At 44.9% G+C, this 16177-nt stretch overlaps 1 protein-coding gene across 1 annotated transcript; it reads right to left on the bottom strand.

The window, feature by feature from the left end:
• Positions 1 to 4115: 4115 nt before the first annotated feature.
• On the bottom strand, positions 4116 to 9180 carry LOC123142438 (uncharacterized). Its single transcript, XM_044561350.1, has 9 exons — positions 9066 to 9180; positions 7486 to 8257; positions 6356 to 6389; positions 6036 to 6227; positions 5211 to 5300; positions 5059 to 5124; positions 4859 to 4950; positions 4716 to 4763; positions 4116 to 4604 (listed from the first exon to the last, which is right to left on the bottom strand). Exons 1-9 carry the CDS (start codon positions 9178 to 9180, stop codon positions 4487 to 4489), a joined length of 1527 nt encoding a protein of 508 aa, XP_044417285.1. The 3' UTR covers positions 4116 to 4486.
• Between the last annotated feature and the right edge of the window lie 6997 nt (positions 9181 to 16177).

Raw genomic sequence — 16177 nt, 5'->3', positions numbered from 1 at the left:
TTTCCCTCCTGAGGGCGTCGTCTTGAAGATCGTGATTCCCTGTGTGCTTTCCCAGAGCTGGACTTGCACGACATCGCGGCAGGTGGCCGGCGATGCGCCCAGAGGTGGAGCGGTGTTTCCTCCTTCGCATCGAAGACGGCGGATCTCGGCGGCGTGGCGCAGCGGAGACTCGGCGCCCGATGCGTGTAGATGGACTCGCGCAGGAGGAGGTGGCTGTCTGGCGTCATGGTGGCGTCGATGGCAGAGTGGCTTGACAAGGTAGAAGCCTCAATATCTGCTCTGAAGACGGACCCGTGGAAGATGGCGGCGACGACACATGTGAGTGCGTCAGACCGGTTTGTGCCCCAGACCCGGTATGTGGCTCGGCTGGGGCTTCCGACTTTTGATGATAGGTTTAGGTGAGTGGTCTGGGTATTTGGCCCAGCTAGCATCCCTTCATCATATGGATAGGAGTAGTGGCATATGTTGCCAAGATGACGGATTCAGGCATATTGTTGTAATAGTTTGGAAGGTCCTCGAGAATAATCAATAAAGTGGGCGCATGCATCTCCCAGATGCAGAGGCCGGGGGTCATCCTCCTTTTCTAAAAAAATCTTTTTTCTTAATGTCTAACTAGATTTTGAAATGGTGTTGGTTGGGATGTTCACTAGTGTTGCACATTTTCAGAAAGTTAATTAATTAGAGATAAACCATGATCGCAGAAAACGTATGATTAGCAAAGTGTATCAGAACTATGACTAGAAGTAATGACGCACACCCTCTGCTAGCTACTCCCTCTGTTTCGCCATGCAAGATCATCCCCTATTTAAACTCTAACTTTGATCATCAGTTTAACCAACGAAATCTGACCGACATAAACAAAAAGATACCCCCTCTGTTACTTAATATAAGATAGTGTAAAAAACCTCTTATATTAAGTTATGGAGGGACCGTTAGAACCTTTTTCCATATGTAGATTCGGTGGTATTATTTTTGCGGCATACCTCATCTCCAGTTGTTCAAGTTAATGGCCAAAGTTACTTAAAAATGCACCGAGAAAATGGAGGAAGTAATGAAAACATTTTATTGTTATACCATCGTCGAAGCCAAACGTACATTGCTGACTCTACTCTTATATTGTCCTCAAGGAATTCTTAATCGTCATTCCACCTTGTTAACTTTCTTAATGTACTACCCCTTGGAGGCAAAGCAACCACTCCTAAGCTAGTACAATTTTAGGGCCTCCTTAGTTTGCATAACCCCTTGAAAAAACATATGATCTTGATGTCATGTACATTTGAATTTTATGGGATTTGGTATGTTTCATTTCATCATAGGTAAACAAATAGTCCCTCTGTATTCAGTGGCGGAGCTACATCACTAAATCTGGGCGGGCCGCTAGAAAGAAAGCCCAGTATATTTGCACTCACAACCCAACATACTCTCATTCCTTCACTGCATTTGCCATGGACTGGGCAGGCCGTGGACCTTTTACGTAACACATAGCTCTGCCTGTGTCTGTATCAAAAACAAGACTTTTATTGGTCTAGTTTACACAAAAAAACATCTAATATTTTCATACAAAGGAGTACTAGTTCTTTTCTCAAGTGGTTTGAGTGATGCTATAAATTTTCTATAGAATGTAGTATTTCCAATTTTTACATGAAGATTCTCTGGATCAAAGAGGGAAAACACTAGCGCTCACCCGACAGTTCCATGAGTAGTGTCCACCGCATGCGCAGCCGCTGGATGAAGTGTGATCGTGCGCTCATTGTCATATCCCCACATATATGTGTTCCCTGTTGGCACCACATTACCACATCGACATCCTTCACAAAGTCTGCAACATGTTCCTGTTGTCACAACATAGGGCATGTTGCAATGGTAGGAGAATGTTAGAATCAGAGAGCAAACTGGTGTTTCGTTGCAAAGGGTCGAGCTCAACATGGTGCTATTGCAAAGGGTTGTTGCAGTCGTGGCATAGGGCGTGTCGCAACAGCAGAAGAAGATTCAAACCGGAGCACAACGGAGGCCTTGTTGCAAAGGGTTGCGGCTGATGGGCAGAGATTGAACATTTGTTGTGCTCGTTAACCAAAGATTGCTGAGGCGATGGATCTTGTCCAATCATCACCTGGCTGACGCATAGTGTCCGCCATCAAAGGGAACCTTCATATGTCAACGTATCAAAGACAGTTCCTCGCAAAAAGAAAAAAGCGTGTAAAAGGGGGGCTGGTTAATTTGAACATGATCGGCATAGGAAAGGCGCGAATAAAAGAGTTTGAACGCGTGTCCATTATGAATCCCTTTCGCTTTGACAGGATCGGCATAGGAAGGCTACGTAGCAATCCAACAACGTATGGTAGCCTTGCCTCGTGTATTCTTTGCACCGTTCGCCAACAACCACGTTTCATTGGGATTAACATTAGAAGACACCATTACAATCGGCCGCCGTAGAGAATCCAGTCGAGTCCCACTCTATAATTAAACAATCAACAGGACATATACTAGTGTACCAAAATTATAAAGTAATAAAGTATTAGGGCTGTTGAAATATATTGCCCACCTCCCTCCATCAGTTAGGACTTTTGGATGAGTTGACTAAAGCATGAATTCAATATGGTATCAGAGCCAAGAGGTCTTCAGTTCAATACCCTGCCAACGCAGTATTAAATAAAACGATTCTGCGGCCTACATCGATCCCACGTCTAAGAACTAAAATAGCCTAGACGTGAGGGGGAGTGTTGAAATATATTGCCCACCTCCCTCCATCAGTTCGGACTTTCGGATGAGTTGGCTGGAGCATGAATTCAATAAGGGCACGCACATGCACTTCTGTGGGCGTGATCATGGTAATCACCACCATGCATGATATGATGCTCGTACGTAAACGTCCGTCCATTTCCTAATTAAATATGTATTATTAAGCAATTTATACTTGATAAACAACCTTTGGCCGGCTACGGCACTGGCTGATCTTTCCACACAGCAAAAATACACGAAATTATTCCTGTCAAAAAAGAAAGAATGCACGAAATTATCGAAAGCGTGACTAGTGACTAGCTGCTGCCTGTGCCACATGGTAGCTAGAACGAACACTTGTTAGTAGAAAGAGAAACCTACTAATTAGCCGCGAGTATTTTATAACTAGTTAATTAACAAACGTAGCATAGGCCCCCTAGCAATTGTCGCTCATCTGGAAGAGGAAATTCTCAGCAGGTCCACTTCCATGGAGCGAGTAGGAGATGCATGCTAGGCATGGCGTCTGTCCGTGGATTGGAAGTTTGCAACCGTGATGATGCCGCCAAGGACCCTTGTACGCCGACCTTCCCCGATTCTCGCTGCGTGATCCATGCACCGGTCAGCTGTGCACGAAAAGAGAGGAGGACATGGCATTCATTGGGCAATCACGCCCCCCTCACCCCTCTTCCCAAATCCCAACTGCCTCAAGTATCTTTCCTCTTTTCCTTGTTGCGAGGACAGGAAGTATATCTATACATGTCCGATCGATTCTGATGAACCCTCCCTCCGCGATTAGAAAATACTACACCTTTGATCGATGTCGATTCATCATGGTCATCATTAGGGCCTATCCTAATGCTAATGCTAGTTCGAGTCGAGTCAGATCCATATGGATGATGAAGCTTTTTTGTCAAACGCGGGGGCTATGATCGATGGATCGATCGTGCTACAAACTAGCTATATGTAGCTGCTGCTTCTCGAAGAGGAAGGGATCGATACGATACCAAATCGATCATGTTACCGCTAGCTAGGCTGGATCTGATGAGCATATTACAAGCCTTGGACGGGAAGGTACCTACGTACGTAGGCCAGGAAACCACCTTTTTCGTCGCAAGATTCTTCCTAACAAGCCGGTTTTTGTGTCTGTTCCGATAAGAGCGCAAAATCACAGACAGAAGCACATCAATAGATATAGCTTGTGCCCCCCGCTTCCAGCGTTCCATTTCCAGTTCACAAGCTTTGTCCTCATTTTAAGGGTCCTATTTCCAGCCCATTGGTTTATATATAAGGACAGCATGCAACCGCGACGAGATTACATTAGCCACATACGTAAATTCATGATGACCAGTCAGTCCATCTACTCCAAAACAAGTTATGTACTACTAGTACTAAATCAATTAGCCAACAATATCTCCATTTCACCAACCAATCAACCAAGCGGTAGGTATATGTACACATTCTTCTTTGGTTTTCTCCTTTCACTCCCAGTTACTGCAAAAACTCTGATCACCCGTGACCCCCGATTTACCGTCACGAAACTATACCCGTATAAAAGGCACGTGCACGCTCCCCTATCCCCTTTTTTTGCAGGAGAGGCGCGCAAATGCGTAAGAAACTAAGATTTCTCGCAAACAATCTACTGCCACACCACCCGATTTACTGCCACGCCGCCATTGTCCGGTTGTCGTTCTTCCTGCCGATTCGCACCGCCTTTTTTCGCGTGGAGGGTCGAAGGAAGAAGACCGGCATGGATGTTTGTTCACCGATGCTAGTATCCTAGGACCATGCTATCCGGGAAATGCTTGGCGAGAAGGTGGTGTTTCAGGTTCATCACCAATCTGAAGATCAAGTAGCAGGGCAGTTGCATGAACGCGACCGCAAAGTACCTGCGCAATAGGTTCAGGCTCAGCTTGTGATCACACATAGTTCAGTTAATAAAATCTACGTCAAACATGGAAGGGAAATAATTGCTGTTATAGGGTGGTAAATGGAATTACCACAAAGGCGCCAGATTAGACGAGAGGTCGAGGAACGGGTAGGGCCACCTGCCAGAATTCACATGACATACATTCAGTGACAAAAGGAAAATATGCAGACAGTATTTCTGCTCTAGGGAGGGAATGGAAGCTGGGGATTTTACCAGGTTGGAGTAGATGCATGGACGATCCACTGGAAAACAACGTAAAGCGCCGTATAAAGGAAGAAATACGCGATCCGGAACCACGGGAAGCGCTGTAAAAGTTGTGTGAAGTTGAAATCAGATGCGGTGAATAATAAAACTGTATAAAAACCATGCATCAACTTAGATTTGGTGATCAAGTTCAGTGTTCATCCACTTACCAGGCTATTTAGCGATGCTTCGCCGAGCAGGAAAACAGCGTTGACCGAGTGCATTCCTATCAGTAGCTGTCAGACAAGGATCAAGTTAGCAAACTGATTAGCATCCATCAGATGATGAACACAAAAGCCAAGAAATTGACAAACACACTTACAAAATTCATACTGTAATCTTTTACGGTGAGGAATGGGAAAATGATGAACCAGAAGACGCAGTCTGTAAGCATCACAGCTCCTGCATTTGTCTGTGCCAACAGAGCTGGAGACGTCAGAATACTTGTTTGGTGAATTGTTATTAAAATGGTAAAAACTGTCTTGCATAAGCTGCCAATTATCACTTGTTGTAATATGTTTTCCCCCATTTTTCTACTGGAACTTCACTGGAAGCTGTAGCTATGGTTATTATCAGTGGAAATATCTACTACCCCTTGTCTATAATTTATCCAAGCCTAGAGAGATGTCCAGTCTTAATTCTGATACAGTCAGGCCTAGCAAATCAATAAACAGAGATAAATAAACAAAAAATTGTCTTTATTCCTGATGCTACAGCTAAAAAAGCCAGCCCTGCACTTGAGATACGGGGTAAAGAAAGGTGATCAAGCAAGGCCTTCAGGTGCAAGGAACTACTAAGAGATTGGGCATTTGGGTCCAGCCCAACAACCAAGAAGGTGGCTCATGTAGGATCTGCCAGACAAAGATGCTAGTATGTGGTCACATCCTGATCTTTGACGCACAGGAATCCAATTCAGCAGAGCACATTATAAACACACTTTAGTTTCTGGTGCATGATGTTAACTGCCCAGGAGCACTAATAATTGCACCTGAAAAGCAAAACTGAGACCACCCCTCCATGCAAGTGCAAATGCAATGAAGATGTGATGTCAGTGCAGATGTCCCTCTCCAATATGAAATCTGGAAAGAGGCTCCATGTTGGCCAAACATTTCAAAGTTTACGGGTGGCATGAAAAAACCTCTTTTACCTGATAGATGATCTGCAGCAGGTACCCCCAGAACCCGGCGACCTCCCTCGTGCCGTCGTCCTCCCCGTCGACGATCGGCTTCGGGGCAGCCCCGTGGACGGCGTAGGGACCCTGCTCGGCGTCGGACATCGCCGCCACGGCATTGCACGCGGCGAACTTGCTGCACCCGTAGATCGAAAGCGTCGTCGCAAGCTGAGGAATTCACAGAACAGCATATGGTCTTTTTCAGATAAGGACTGTGAGGACACTGATAGAGGTCGTGGGGACACCCATCATTGTGCACCAAGAAATCAGCGAGGAGACAGACTATTTTCGCTTACCCCGAAGTAAACCGTCACCAGAATGAAGGTCCACCTGCGTGATAGACAGTTGAACAACCACTTAGTACGTGCAAGCTAGGGACAAATGCTGCTTACTGAGAGCAGGGTCACAGACACCAGCATGTAGTATCACAGCTTTGCAGACAGCTTTGATGCTACCAACCAGTTACACACCACATTTTCTTTTCCTTTGGAGGAAAAGAAAAGCACACTGGAGATTTGCCCCCCAGAAAAGTAATGGTATCAAAATGGGGCTGCTAAACTAATCTGGTGTCAGAAATCCTCAATGGAACAGGTATTCCCACATCACTGCCCTGCTTGTGTGATATTGTACTGCACAAAAAAGATTGTTCCCTTAATGTGCTTGACAAAGCATGTACTAGAAGGTCCTTACTGATTATTAAATTGAAGCACTGCATCCATCAAGACTATCTCTAAAATGCATTGATGCCCCAAAATAAATACCAGTGGAAATGAAACTCAACACTGTCCTGCTTATGTTTGGTTGTGAGATTGGTCCTGTGAGAGGCCCTTTCAAAATATTAAAATGAAGTACTGCCTCATGAATAAAACTAACTCTAAACTGCCTTAATACCCCAAAAAATGTACAACTGAAAAATGAAACGAAACCCAACAGTTGTGGAGTGGCTTGCTGTGGAAGCTAGGTACTACTAGCAAACTTCTGCCAGCCATCAGTTGTGCACAGAAGATCAATATCAATGCAAGCAAATTTTTGCAGATTCTGACTGCTATTAGTTTATTGAGGAAACATGTCAAAGATCAGTAGTTGATGTAATCATGAGAAGAAGCCTCCCTTTATTCCCTTCCCCTGAGATAAAATTCAAATTCACAACAAGAGAGAACAGATGCCAAAGTTGCTGCTGGGCACACCACATACATTGCTGGCTGCCACTCCAGTTAATATTTACAGCCTGAAGGATTTTAATCACCTAAATAAATGGGAAATGCCAAAGCATAAACCTTTAACCCAACTTTGCATCTGCAGCCAATCATCACCCGAGTAATAACCTCTCAAAAAAGCATCACCCGACCCAAGTAAAAAAATCTTTCTTCGGAAACAGAGTAAAAAAAGATGATGGTGGTGGGTTGGTGGAGGAAGGAAGGCTTACTGGGTGTAGTAGTAGAAGATGTTGCCGCCGTCGGAGATGACGATGACGATGAGGAGGCTGAAGAGGACGAAGAAGGAGACGAGCCTGTAGGCGAGCAGCCAGGCCGGGTGGATGTCGCGGAGGCACGGCCGCCACGCCTCGTCGTCGTACAGCAGCCCGTCCGGCCTTCGCCGCGCCGTGTCCTGCTTGGCGGCGCCGGGGCGGCGGTGCGCGCGGGGTCCCTCGTGGCGCCAGATGAGGTAGGCGGCGGCGGCGACGCAGCAGAGCACCCAGAGCGCGCACACCGCCACCCGCCAGGTCAGCCAGAAGCGCAGGTCCGTGGTGTCCGCCGTCGGCTTGGGCTGCCACGACCGCGTCGACGAGCCCCCCGCCGTGAACCGCATCGCCGACTGCGCCGCCGTCAGCCCGTCGCGGCGGGCATGCGCTGCCGCCTGCCGGAGCGAGGAGGGGAGGGACGCAATCTCCGCGGCGCGCGTTTCTTGGGGCAATGCGGGGTCGCAGAGCGGCGCTCTGCTTGTGCGTGTCTCTCTCTCTGGTATGTGCGCGTCCGGGCTCAGGCTAAAGAAGACGAAGGGTGGGCACAATGCGGCAGGAGGAGGAGGCGTCGTTGCAACCAACCAACGGACTGGGGCGGCACGCGAGTGGCATGCGGGGGGAGGGCAGGGCAGGGGATGGGAAGAAGAAACAGTGTGGGAGTGGGGAGATGCCAAGCTTGGAGTCACAGGATAGATGTGCTTGTCCCCGTCCTCTTCTTCTTCGCCCCTCTCGCTTGCTCACTCACTCAAAGAGGCAACCGACCATGGAAGAAACGAACAAACAATCTGTGTACCAGTGCCGCTCTGGCAAATCTACCAAACCGCGTGTGCACGCAAGGAAGGGGAATGTGAGGAGGGAATTAATGGAAGGGAGATAGATTCTTGGACGCGGGGGGAGGGGGAGATAAAGGTGAAGAGGAAGAAGAAGAACAGAGGAGGAGGGAGGGGAGGGCGGCAAGGTGGCGAGGTGTGGGGCTGGTGCTGGGGGAATGAGATGCCTTGTTTCTTGCTTCCACCCTTTCCTTTCCTTTGCACCGGAGCGGAGGGGAAGGGTAGGGGAGGGGAATGAGATCGATCGATCTTGTTCTTCTTCTTCGTGGGGTAGATATATATATACGTGCAACGCGTCGACAGCGAGGGCATCTACGGCGCTTGCTTATCCATCCTCCTCATCCTTCCTACGCACCCCACCTCACCGGGTCGTACCCCATGAAATGAAATGGGATGGGGGCACGGCACACGCCATTGTTAACTACTCCCTCCGTACCGAAATACTTGTAGCTGGGAAACTAGTACTTCGGTACGGAGGTAGTAAAATTGATGTCCTTTATTACCAATCCACTGTTGTAGAACCCACTCTCTCTATCTCTGTTCCTTGCTAAGCTGGCTGTGTCAGAGTGTGTGGTTTGGAGGAGGGGTAAAGTAAAGTAAAACCGAACCGAGCTCGCTGGCCGGCTTTCCTTTCCTTGTGAGGGGGGCCAACGCGACGCCGACGCCATGGTCACGGCCATCGCTGTGGACAGTGCAGACGCTTTTGTCATTGACCAGGGTCAGCCACTGTGGCGTGCTGTGTCTCTCGCAGCGCACCGCAGTGCAGTCCTGTCCTGCCTGCGAGGCTTTGCTTTTGGTCGAGGGAGGGAGGGAGACCAAAGTCGTCCATCGGGGAAAAAATCTCCCTGGCGGTGACCGACACGGCTAGCCTATGTAGCCATGGTCTCCTTTTTTTTTCTTTTCTTTTCCTTTTGTTTCTCTCGTTTTTTACGCGCGCAAACAGTTCGCTTTTTGTGATTTTCACACTGTTCGTACGCACGCACCGGTCACCGGAAGACTGTGCGGTGACTAGTCCTCCCACAGCTGTTCTCCAGCGAAGGAAAGGGGTTCTCCTGTAGAACGATGCTCGCTCCGAAGATAGATAAATCGCTTTTATCGTCGGTAACATTTTTAGTTTCCGAAAGAATCATCGAAATACTTGTGTCTGCTCACGTCGAATGAACAAGCATTTATGCATGCAGAGGCGATCGAGCGATTCTCATCGATTTACACCAAGAGAAAAAGTGTGTACATGTATTGCGTGCCTCGTGCATGTTTGCAAGCTGCATGGGAGTGCACTGCAGCACCAACAACGTGTCGGCCGATGTCGGTCGGTTCCAAGAACCTCCCCTTACAAATGGTGGTACGCATGCAGGATGCAGCGGGGAGGTTTGGGTTTGGCATCTCTCGCTCAAGAATACAAGTCGGTCCGTTTTGCAGAGGAAGCTAGGGTCGCGGAAAGGTGGCTGGCTTCTTCGGCAATGTTGCGGCTGAGCTGGTACGTACCTTGCCGCCCAAGGTTTGGAATATGCTCAACTATGGAGAGATAAATCACACGGTTTGGCACCATACTATTCTTCTCCTCCATCCATGAGGCATGCAGCAGAGCTAGCTAGCTATGTTTATAGCACCATCGATCTGATCACACTAGTGCAGAACCGGCCTTTATCACCGGTTCGTAAGGGCCTTTAGTGCCGGTTCTGCAACCGGCACTATGGAGTGGAGACTAAAGCCCCCCCCCCCCCTTTAGTACCGGTTTGGCACGAACCGGCGCTAACGTGCCACCACGTGGCACGAGCCAGGCCCGGGTGCGTGTAGGACATTAGTACCGGTTGGTAACACCAACCGGTACTAAATGTTTGGGTGTGTTTTGGTTTTAATTTTTATTTTTCCTTTAGTTTTGTGTTTTCAATTTAATTTAGTGATTGTTTTACATTATAATGAGTTGTTAAATCATTAGGTGAAAGTACCGCAGATTAGTTTCGACTGGATGCATGTGCAGTGATCTAAGTAATATGGATATGGCATATACTTGATCACTTAGTGATCTAAGTAATATGGATATGGCATATACTTGATCACTTAGCTAGAATCCATCCAGTTGAAACTAATATGCGTTTTCTTTCATAAATGATATAATAACTCATCATCATCATCATCATCATCATATTATAAGCGTTCATAACACCACAAAAGCAAATCACTCTTTGAGATTAAGTTCAGGACGAAGAACACGGACACGCATGAGAGGACAACAAGTACTAAGAGCATGATAACAAGCTAAATCACTCCTGCTGCTCTCTCTCAGGTAAAATAGCATAGAACATGTATAACTCTCCTGATTCATCATATTGGAGCATGCAGATGAACCTGCCTCCTAATCGTGGGCTGCGCTTCTGATTGCTGCCCCCTAGTACTTCTCTACGGTCGTTAACAATTTTGCTCCAATCTTTCACTATTAAGCATTCATCGCTTTCAGAAATCCTGAATGCACTCATGTGCACTGTAGGATATCTTGGCCGTAAGCTAACAATTGACATGCGACCTTTAGTCTCGATCCACTGAGGCCCAACTGTCATCGAGAGTCCCTGTTGAAGAACATCGTATAGTAATTAATATACTTAACAATGAAAGTTTAGCTTGAAAAATAATGTATGCAAAAGATGCAATAAGAACTAATAGTAAAAATCTTACCATCTTTCCAAAATACATGTGACCGTAGTTCAATACGATCACTATTGGTCGCACGTTTTGAGTACTAAGATTTTCAAATTCAGGAAAATGATTTCTCTTAACAGCATCAAGATCCTCAAGCCATGAAACATAATGACTTATCTCCTCGCAGTTTAGTTCAGCTCCGGGACAGTAGTAGGTCCTGTCTACCAAGCGCCGGACATGTTTGCTTGAATGGAAATAAGTTGTCAATAGAAATTAGTTGTGAACTATTTTTGAATAAACAATATCAAAGACATAAATATGGTTGAGAAACTCACATAATGGTAGAACTGGAGGCGTCTGCACATCGACCCAGATGTCTCTATTACCTTCAATATCATCTTCCGAACGAATATCAAAGGTGATAACCATATCAGGCTCAAATGCATAAGCCTTGCATAGTGCTTGCCAAGTTTTGCATTCAAAATAGGTGTACTTATCTGCATTGTATAATTTGACGTTAAAAGTATAACCATGCTCGGTCTTCAGGTAAACTCTCTTTAACTCCATAGTTTCCATAACATTGAAACCTATCTTATCCAAGACAAAAATTCTTGCATGGCAGGGGATGCGCTAGTAGAATAGTGAAAATTTAAAATTATAAGTTGAAGCAAATGAAGCATATATAAGTCATGCTTGATTACGAAAAAAGACTTGTCGTTGTGACTTACTGTATCCACTTCGAAGTTCTCATCCAGCATGATGCTAAAGCGCCTATCATCAACAAGGAAATTTCTATCGCACAGGCCGCGCTGGTCTTCACAGAATTCGCACTTAATGAAATCTTTTTCGTCGTCAGACGACATTTCCTATGTTCATATAGGTGAAACATTAAACACTTACTAGTTCCAATAATTCAACTAATTCAACTAATTCAACTACTTCTATTAGTTCAACTAGTTCTATTAATTCAACTAATTCAACTAAGCATTTAATAAAAATAAACGTGTTTTATTAATTTTCTTACTAAAATAAAGTAGCTAGTTCCATATAGTAATATTTTAATTAGATCATCAAATCTCAGATATCTAAATTTTCTTACTAAAAACTAAACTAGTTCTATTAATTCAACTAATTCAACTAAGAATTTACTAAAAATAAACTAGTTCTATTAATTTTCTTACTAAAATATATAAAGTATATATATATATAGTAATATTTTAATTAGATCATCAAATCTCATATACCTAAATTTTCTTACTAAAAATAAAGTAGTTCTACTAATTCAACTAGTTCAACTAAGCATTTACTAAAAATAAACTAGTTATATTAATTCAACTAGTTTAAATAATCTCATATACCTAAATTTTCTTACTAAAAATAAACTTGTTCTATTGATTTTCATACTAAAAATAAACTAGTTATATTAATTCAACTAGTTCAAATCTCATATATATATACCTAATTAATATCTAGCTAATTCATCTAAAATTGACATTAATATTTAACATCTTTTCCATATAATTCATCTAACATTAACATTCTAACATTCTTATCTACGTAATTTATCTAACATTAATCTAAACAACAGAAAACAGAAAATAAGTAAAAACAATATGTGTGTGTGTGTATGTGTGTGTGTGTACGAGCGGGAGGCGGCGGCATACGGGCGGCGGCGCGAGACGGCGATGCGACGGGGACGGCGCGACGACGAGCGGCAGGCCGGGGGGCGACGGCGCGATCGAGACAGCGACGTGGTACGTGGCGACGGCGACGGGCGGCGGGGGAGACGGCGGTGACGGCGCCGACGGGCGGTGAGGGCGACGGCGGTGACGGCGACGACGGGCGGCGGGGGCGACGGCGCACGGTGGGGGCGGCGAGGGCGGAGGCGATGTCGCGCGAAGTAGTTGGAGAAAAAGTGGTGGTCGATGAAACTGAATTTTTCGGAAGTGACATATATATAGGAGGGGCCTTTAGTACCGGTTGGAGCCACCAACCGGTACTAAAGGCCAATTTTCGCCCTTTAGTACCGGTTCATGGCTCCAACAGGTACTAAAGGCCCCCCTTTAGTACCGGTTGGAGCCACGACCCGGTACTAAAGGTGTGCGCTAGCGCAGGAGCGGTGCGGGCAAGTTTAGTCCCACCTTGCTACCCGAGGGGCGCCCGCACCAGTTTAAAAGCCCCGGTGCGGCTGCTATCTCGAACTCGTCTCTATAGCAGGCTTCTGGGCCTAATCTGGCGCGCTGCCCGTTGAGCCTGCTGGCCCTTCTGGGCCTGTATTTGCAAACCCTAGGGTTGGCAGGCCCAGCGGGCAGCGCCCCAACAATTTTTTATATAATTATCTTCTATTTATTTCCGAGTAATTTTTTTTGCTGTATTTAGTTTCTTTGTGAATATAAAAAAAATTATATAGTTTTTTTTCTTTTCTGCATTATTTATTTTCTGTTATTCATTTTGTACTGATTTTCAATTTCACCGTCATTTAGCTCTCTAAACAAATCGGTAAATGACTGAAAAACAGCAAATGATGTCAGAACGTGTTGGAAATTGATGACGTCGCTTTGAAAGATGCATACTGAACACAAAAATAGGCTGGAGTTCAAATTTGTTTAAAAAACATTGAAGTGCCCGTGTAACAGATGAGTTCTCGTCCGAAACCCTGATACTCCAAAAGATATTGTCCAGTTTGTACACGAGGTGCGTCTAGTTTTCGCCGTGACCCTCTCTACTCTTTTGCACATGCTATGCGGGCAAAATGATGATACCATGCCAAGTTCCAACATTTTCAGAGTTCATTTTGCAGTGATTTTCAATTTCACCGTCATTTAGCTCTCTAAACAAATCGGTAAATGACTGAAAAACAGCAAATGATGTCAGAACGTGTTGGAAATTGATGACGTCGCTTTGAATGATGCATACTGAATGCAAAAATAGGCTGGAGTTCAAATAAGTTTAAAAAATATTGAAGTACCCGTGTAACAGATGCGTTCTCGTCCGAAACCCTGATACTCCGAAAGAGATTGTCCAGTTTGTACACGAGGTGCGTCCAGTTTTCGCCGTGACCCTCTCCACTCTTTTGCACATGCTATGCGGGCGAAATGATGACACCATGCCAAGTTCCAACATTTTCAGAGTTCATTTTGTAGTGATTTTTAATATCACCGTCATTTAGCTCTCTAAACAAATCGGTAAATGACTGAAAACAGCAAATGATGTCAGAACGTGTTGAACGTGTTGGAAATTGATGACGTCGCTTTGAATGATGCATACTGAACGCAAAAATTGGCTGGAGTTCAAATAAGTTTAAAAAACATTGAAGTGCCCGTGTAACAGATGAGTTCTCGTCCGAAACCCTGATACTCCGAAAGAGATTGGCCAGTTTGTACACGAGGTACGTCCAGTTTTCGCCGTGACCCTCTCTACTCTTTTGCGCATGCTATGCGGGCGAAATGATGATACCATGCCAAGTTCCAACATTTTCAGAGTTCATTTTGTAGTGATTTTCAATTTCACCGTCATTTAGCTCTCTAAACAAATCGGCAAATGACTGAAAAACAGCAAATGATGTCAGAACGTGTTGGAAATTGATGACGTCGCTTTGAATGATGCATACTGAACGCAAAAATAGGCTGGAGTTCAAATAAGTTTAAAAAACATTGAAGTGCCCGTGTAACAGATGCGTTGTCGTCCGAAACCCTGATACTCCGAAAAAATTGTCCAGTTTGTACACGAGGTGCGTCCAGTTTTCGCCGTGACCCTGTGTACTCTTTTGTACATGCTATGCGGGCGAAATGATGATACCATGCCAAGTTCCAACATTTTCAGAGTTCATTTTGTAGTGATTTTCAATTTTACCGTCATTTAGCTCTCTAAACAAATCGGTAAATGACTGAAAAACAGCAAATGATGTTAGAATGTGTTGGAAATTGATGACGTCGCTTTGAATGATGCATACTGAACACAAAAATAGGCTGGAGTTCAAATTTGTTTAAAAAACATTGAAGTGCCCGTGTAACAGATGAGTTCTCGTCCGAAACCCTGATACTCCAAAAGATATTGTCCAGTTTGTACACGAGGTGCGTCTAGTTTTCGCCGTGACCCTCTCTACTCTTTTGCACATGCTATGCGGGCAAAATGATGATACCATGCCAAGTTCCAACATTTTCAGAGTTCATTTTGCAGTGATTTTCAATTTCACCGTCATTTAGCTCTCTAAACAAATCGGTAAATGACTGAAAAACAGCAAATGATGTCAGAACGTGTTGGAAATTGATGACGTCGCTTTGAAAGATGCATACTGAACGCAAAAATAGGCTGGAGTTCAAATAAGTTTAAAAAACATTGAAGTGCCCGTGTAACAGATGAGTTCTCGTCCGAAACCCTGATACTCCGAAAGAGATTGTCCAGTTTGTACACGAGGTACGTCCAGTTTTCGCCATGACCCTCTCTACTCTTTTGCACATGCTATGCGGGCGAAATGATGATATCATGCCAAGTTTCAACATTTTCAGAATTCATTTTGTAGTGATTTTCAATTTCACCGTGATTTAGCTCTCTAAACAAATCGGTAAATGACTGAAAAACAACAAAAGATGTCAGAACGTGTTGGAAATTGATGACGTCGCTTTGAATGATGCATACTGAATGCAAAAAAAGGCTGGAGTTCAAATGACTGAAAAACAGCAAATGATGTCAGAACGTGTTGGAAATTGATGACGTCGCTTTGAATGGTGTGTACGGAACGCAAAAACGTCTGGAGTTGTAATAAGTTTAAAAAAATGAAGTGCCCATGTAACAGATGAGTTCTGGTCAGAAACGCTGATACTTCGAAAGAGATTGTCCAGTTTGTATACGAAGTGCGTCCAGTTTTTGCCGTAACACAAGAAGTCCGGAGTTGTAATAAGTTATTAAAGATAAAAAAAGAGGCACAATGCTCGTTAATTAGCTTCAAGCCTTTCGGAATAGTGCAAACTGCGCTGCACATAGCTCCGTGCAGTCTACACTATTCCTCAAGGCTTAAAGCTAAGCAACGTGCAGATGAGCATTACGCCTCTCCTTCATCGTCTCTGCACTCAGGGCTTATAAACCGCTCCTAGTGCCTCTCTCTTCGCGAGGTGGGACTAAAAAACAGCTTACTAAGAAACTATAGTACCGGTTAATGGCACGAACCGGTACTAAAGGTGTCCGTGGGC

This window comes from Triticum aestivum, chromosome 6D, assembly GCF_018294505.1.
Source record: "Triticum aestivum cultivar Chinese Spring chromosome 6D, IWGSC CS RefSeq v2.1, whole genome shotgun sequence".
Taxonomy (NCBI): domain Eukaryota; kingdom Viridiplantae; phylum Streptophyta; class Magnoliopsida; order Poales; family Poaceae; genus Triticum; species Triticum aestivum.
The sequence above is the reverse complement of the archived record's forward strand: the minus strand, read 5'-3'. Positions and strand labels throughout refer to the sequence as shown.

Bases quoted from the DNA above. Each gene is read 5' to 3' on its own strand.
- LOC123142438 (XM_044561350.1), bottom strand. From the start codon at position 9,180: ATGGACGACTTTGGTCTCCCTCCCTCCCTCGACCAAAAGCAAAGCCTC. The intron at 6,390-7,485 runs GTAAGCCTTCCT...TCTATCACGCAG, and splicing joins ATCTTCTACTACTACACCCA to GTGGACCTTCATTCTGGTGA. The intron at 4,605-4,715 runs GTAATTCCATTT...CCTATTGCGCAG, and splicing joins TCTAATCTGGCGCCTTTGTG to GTACTTTGCGGTCGCGTTCA.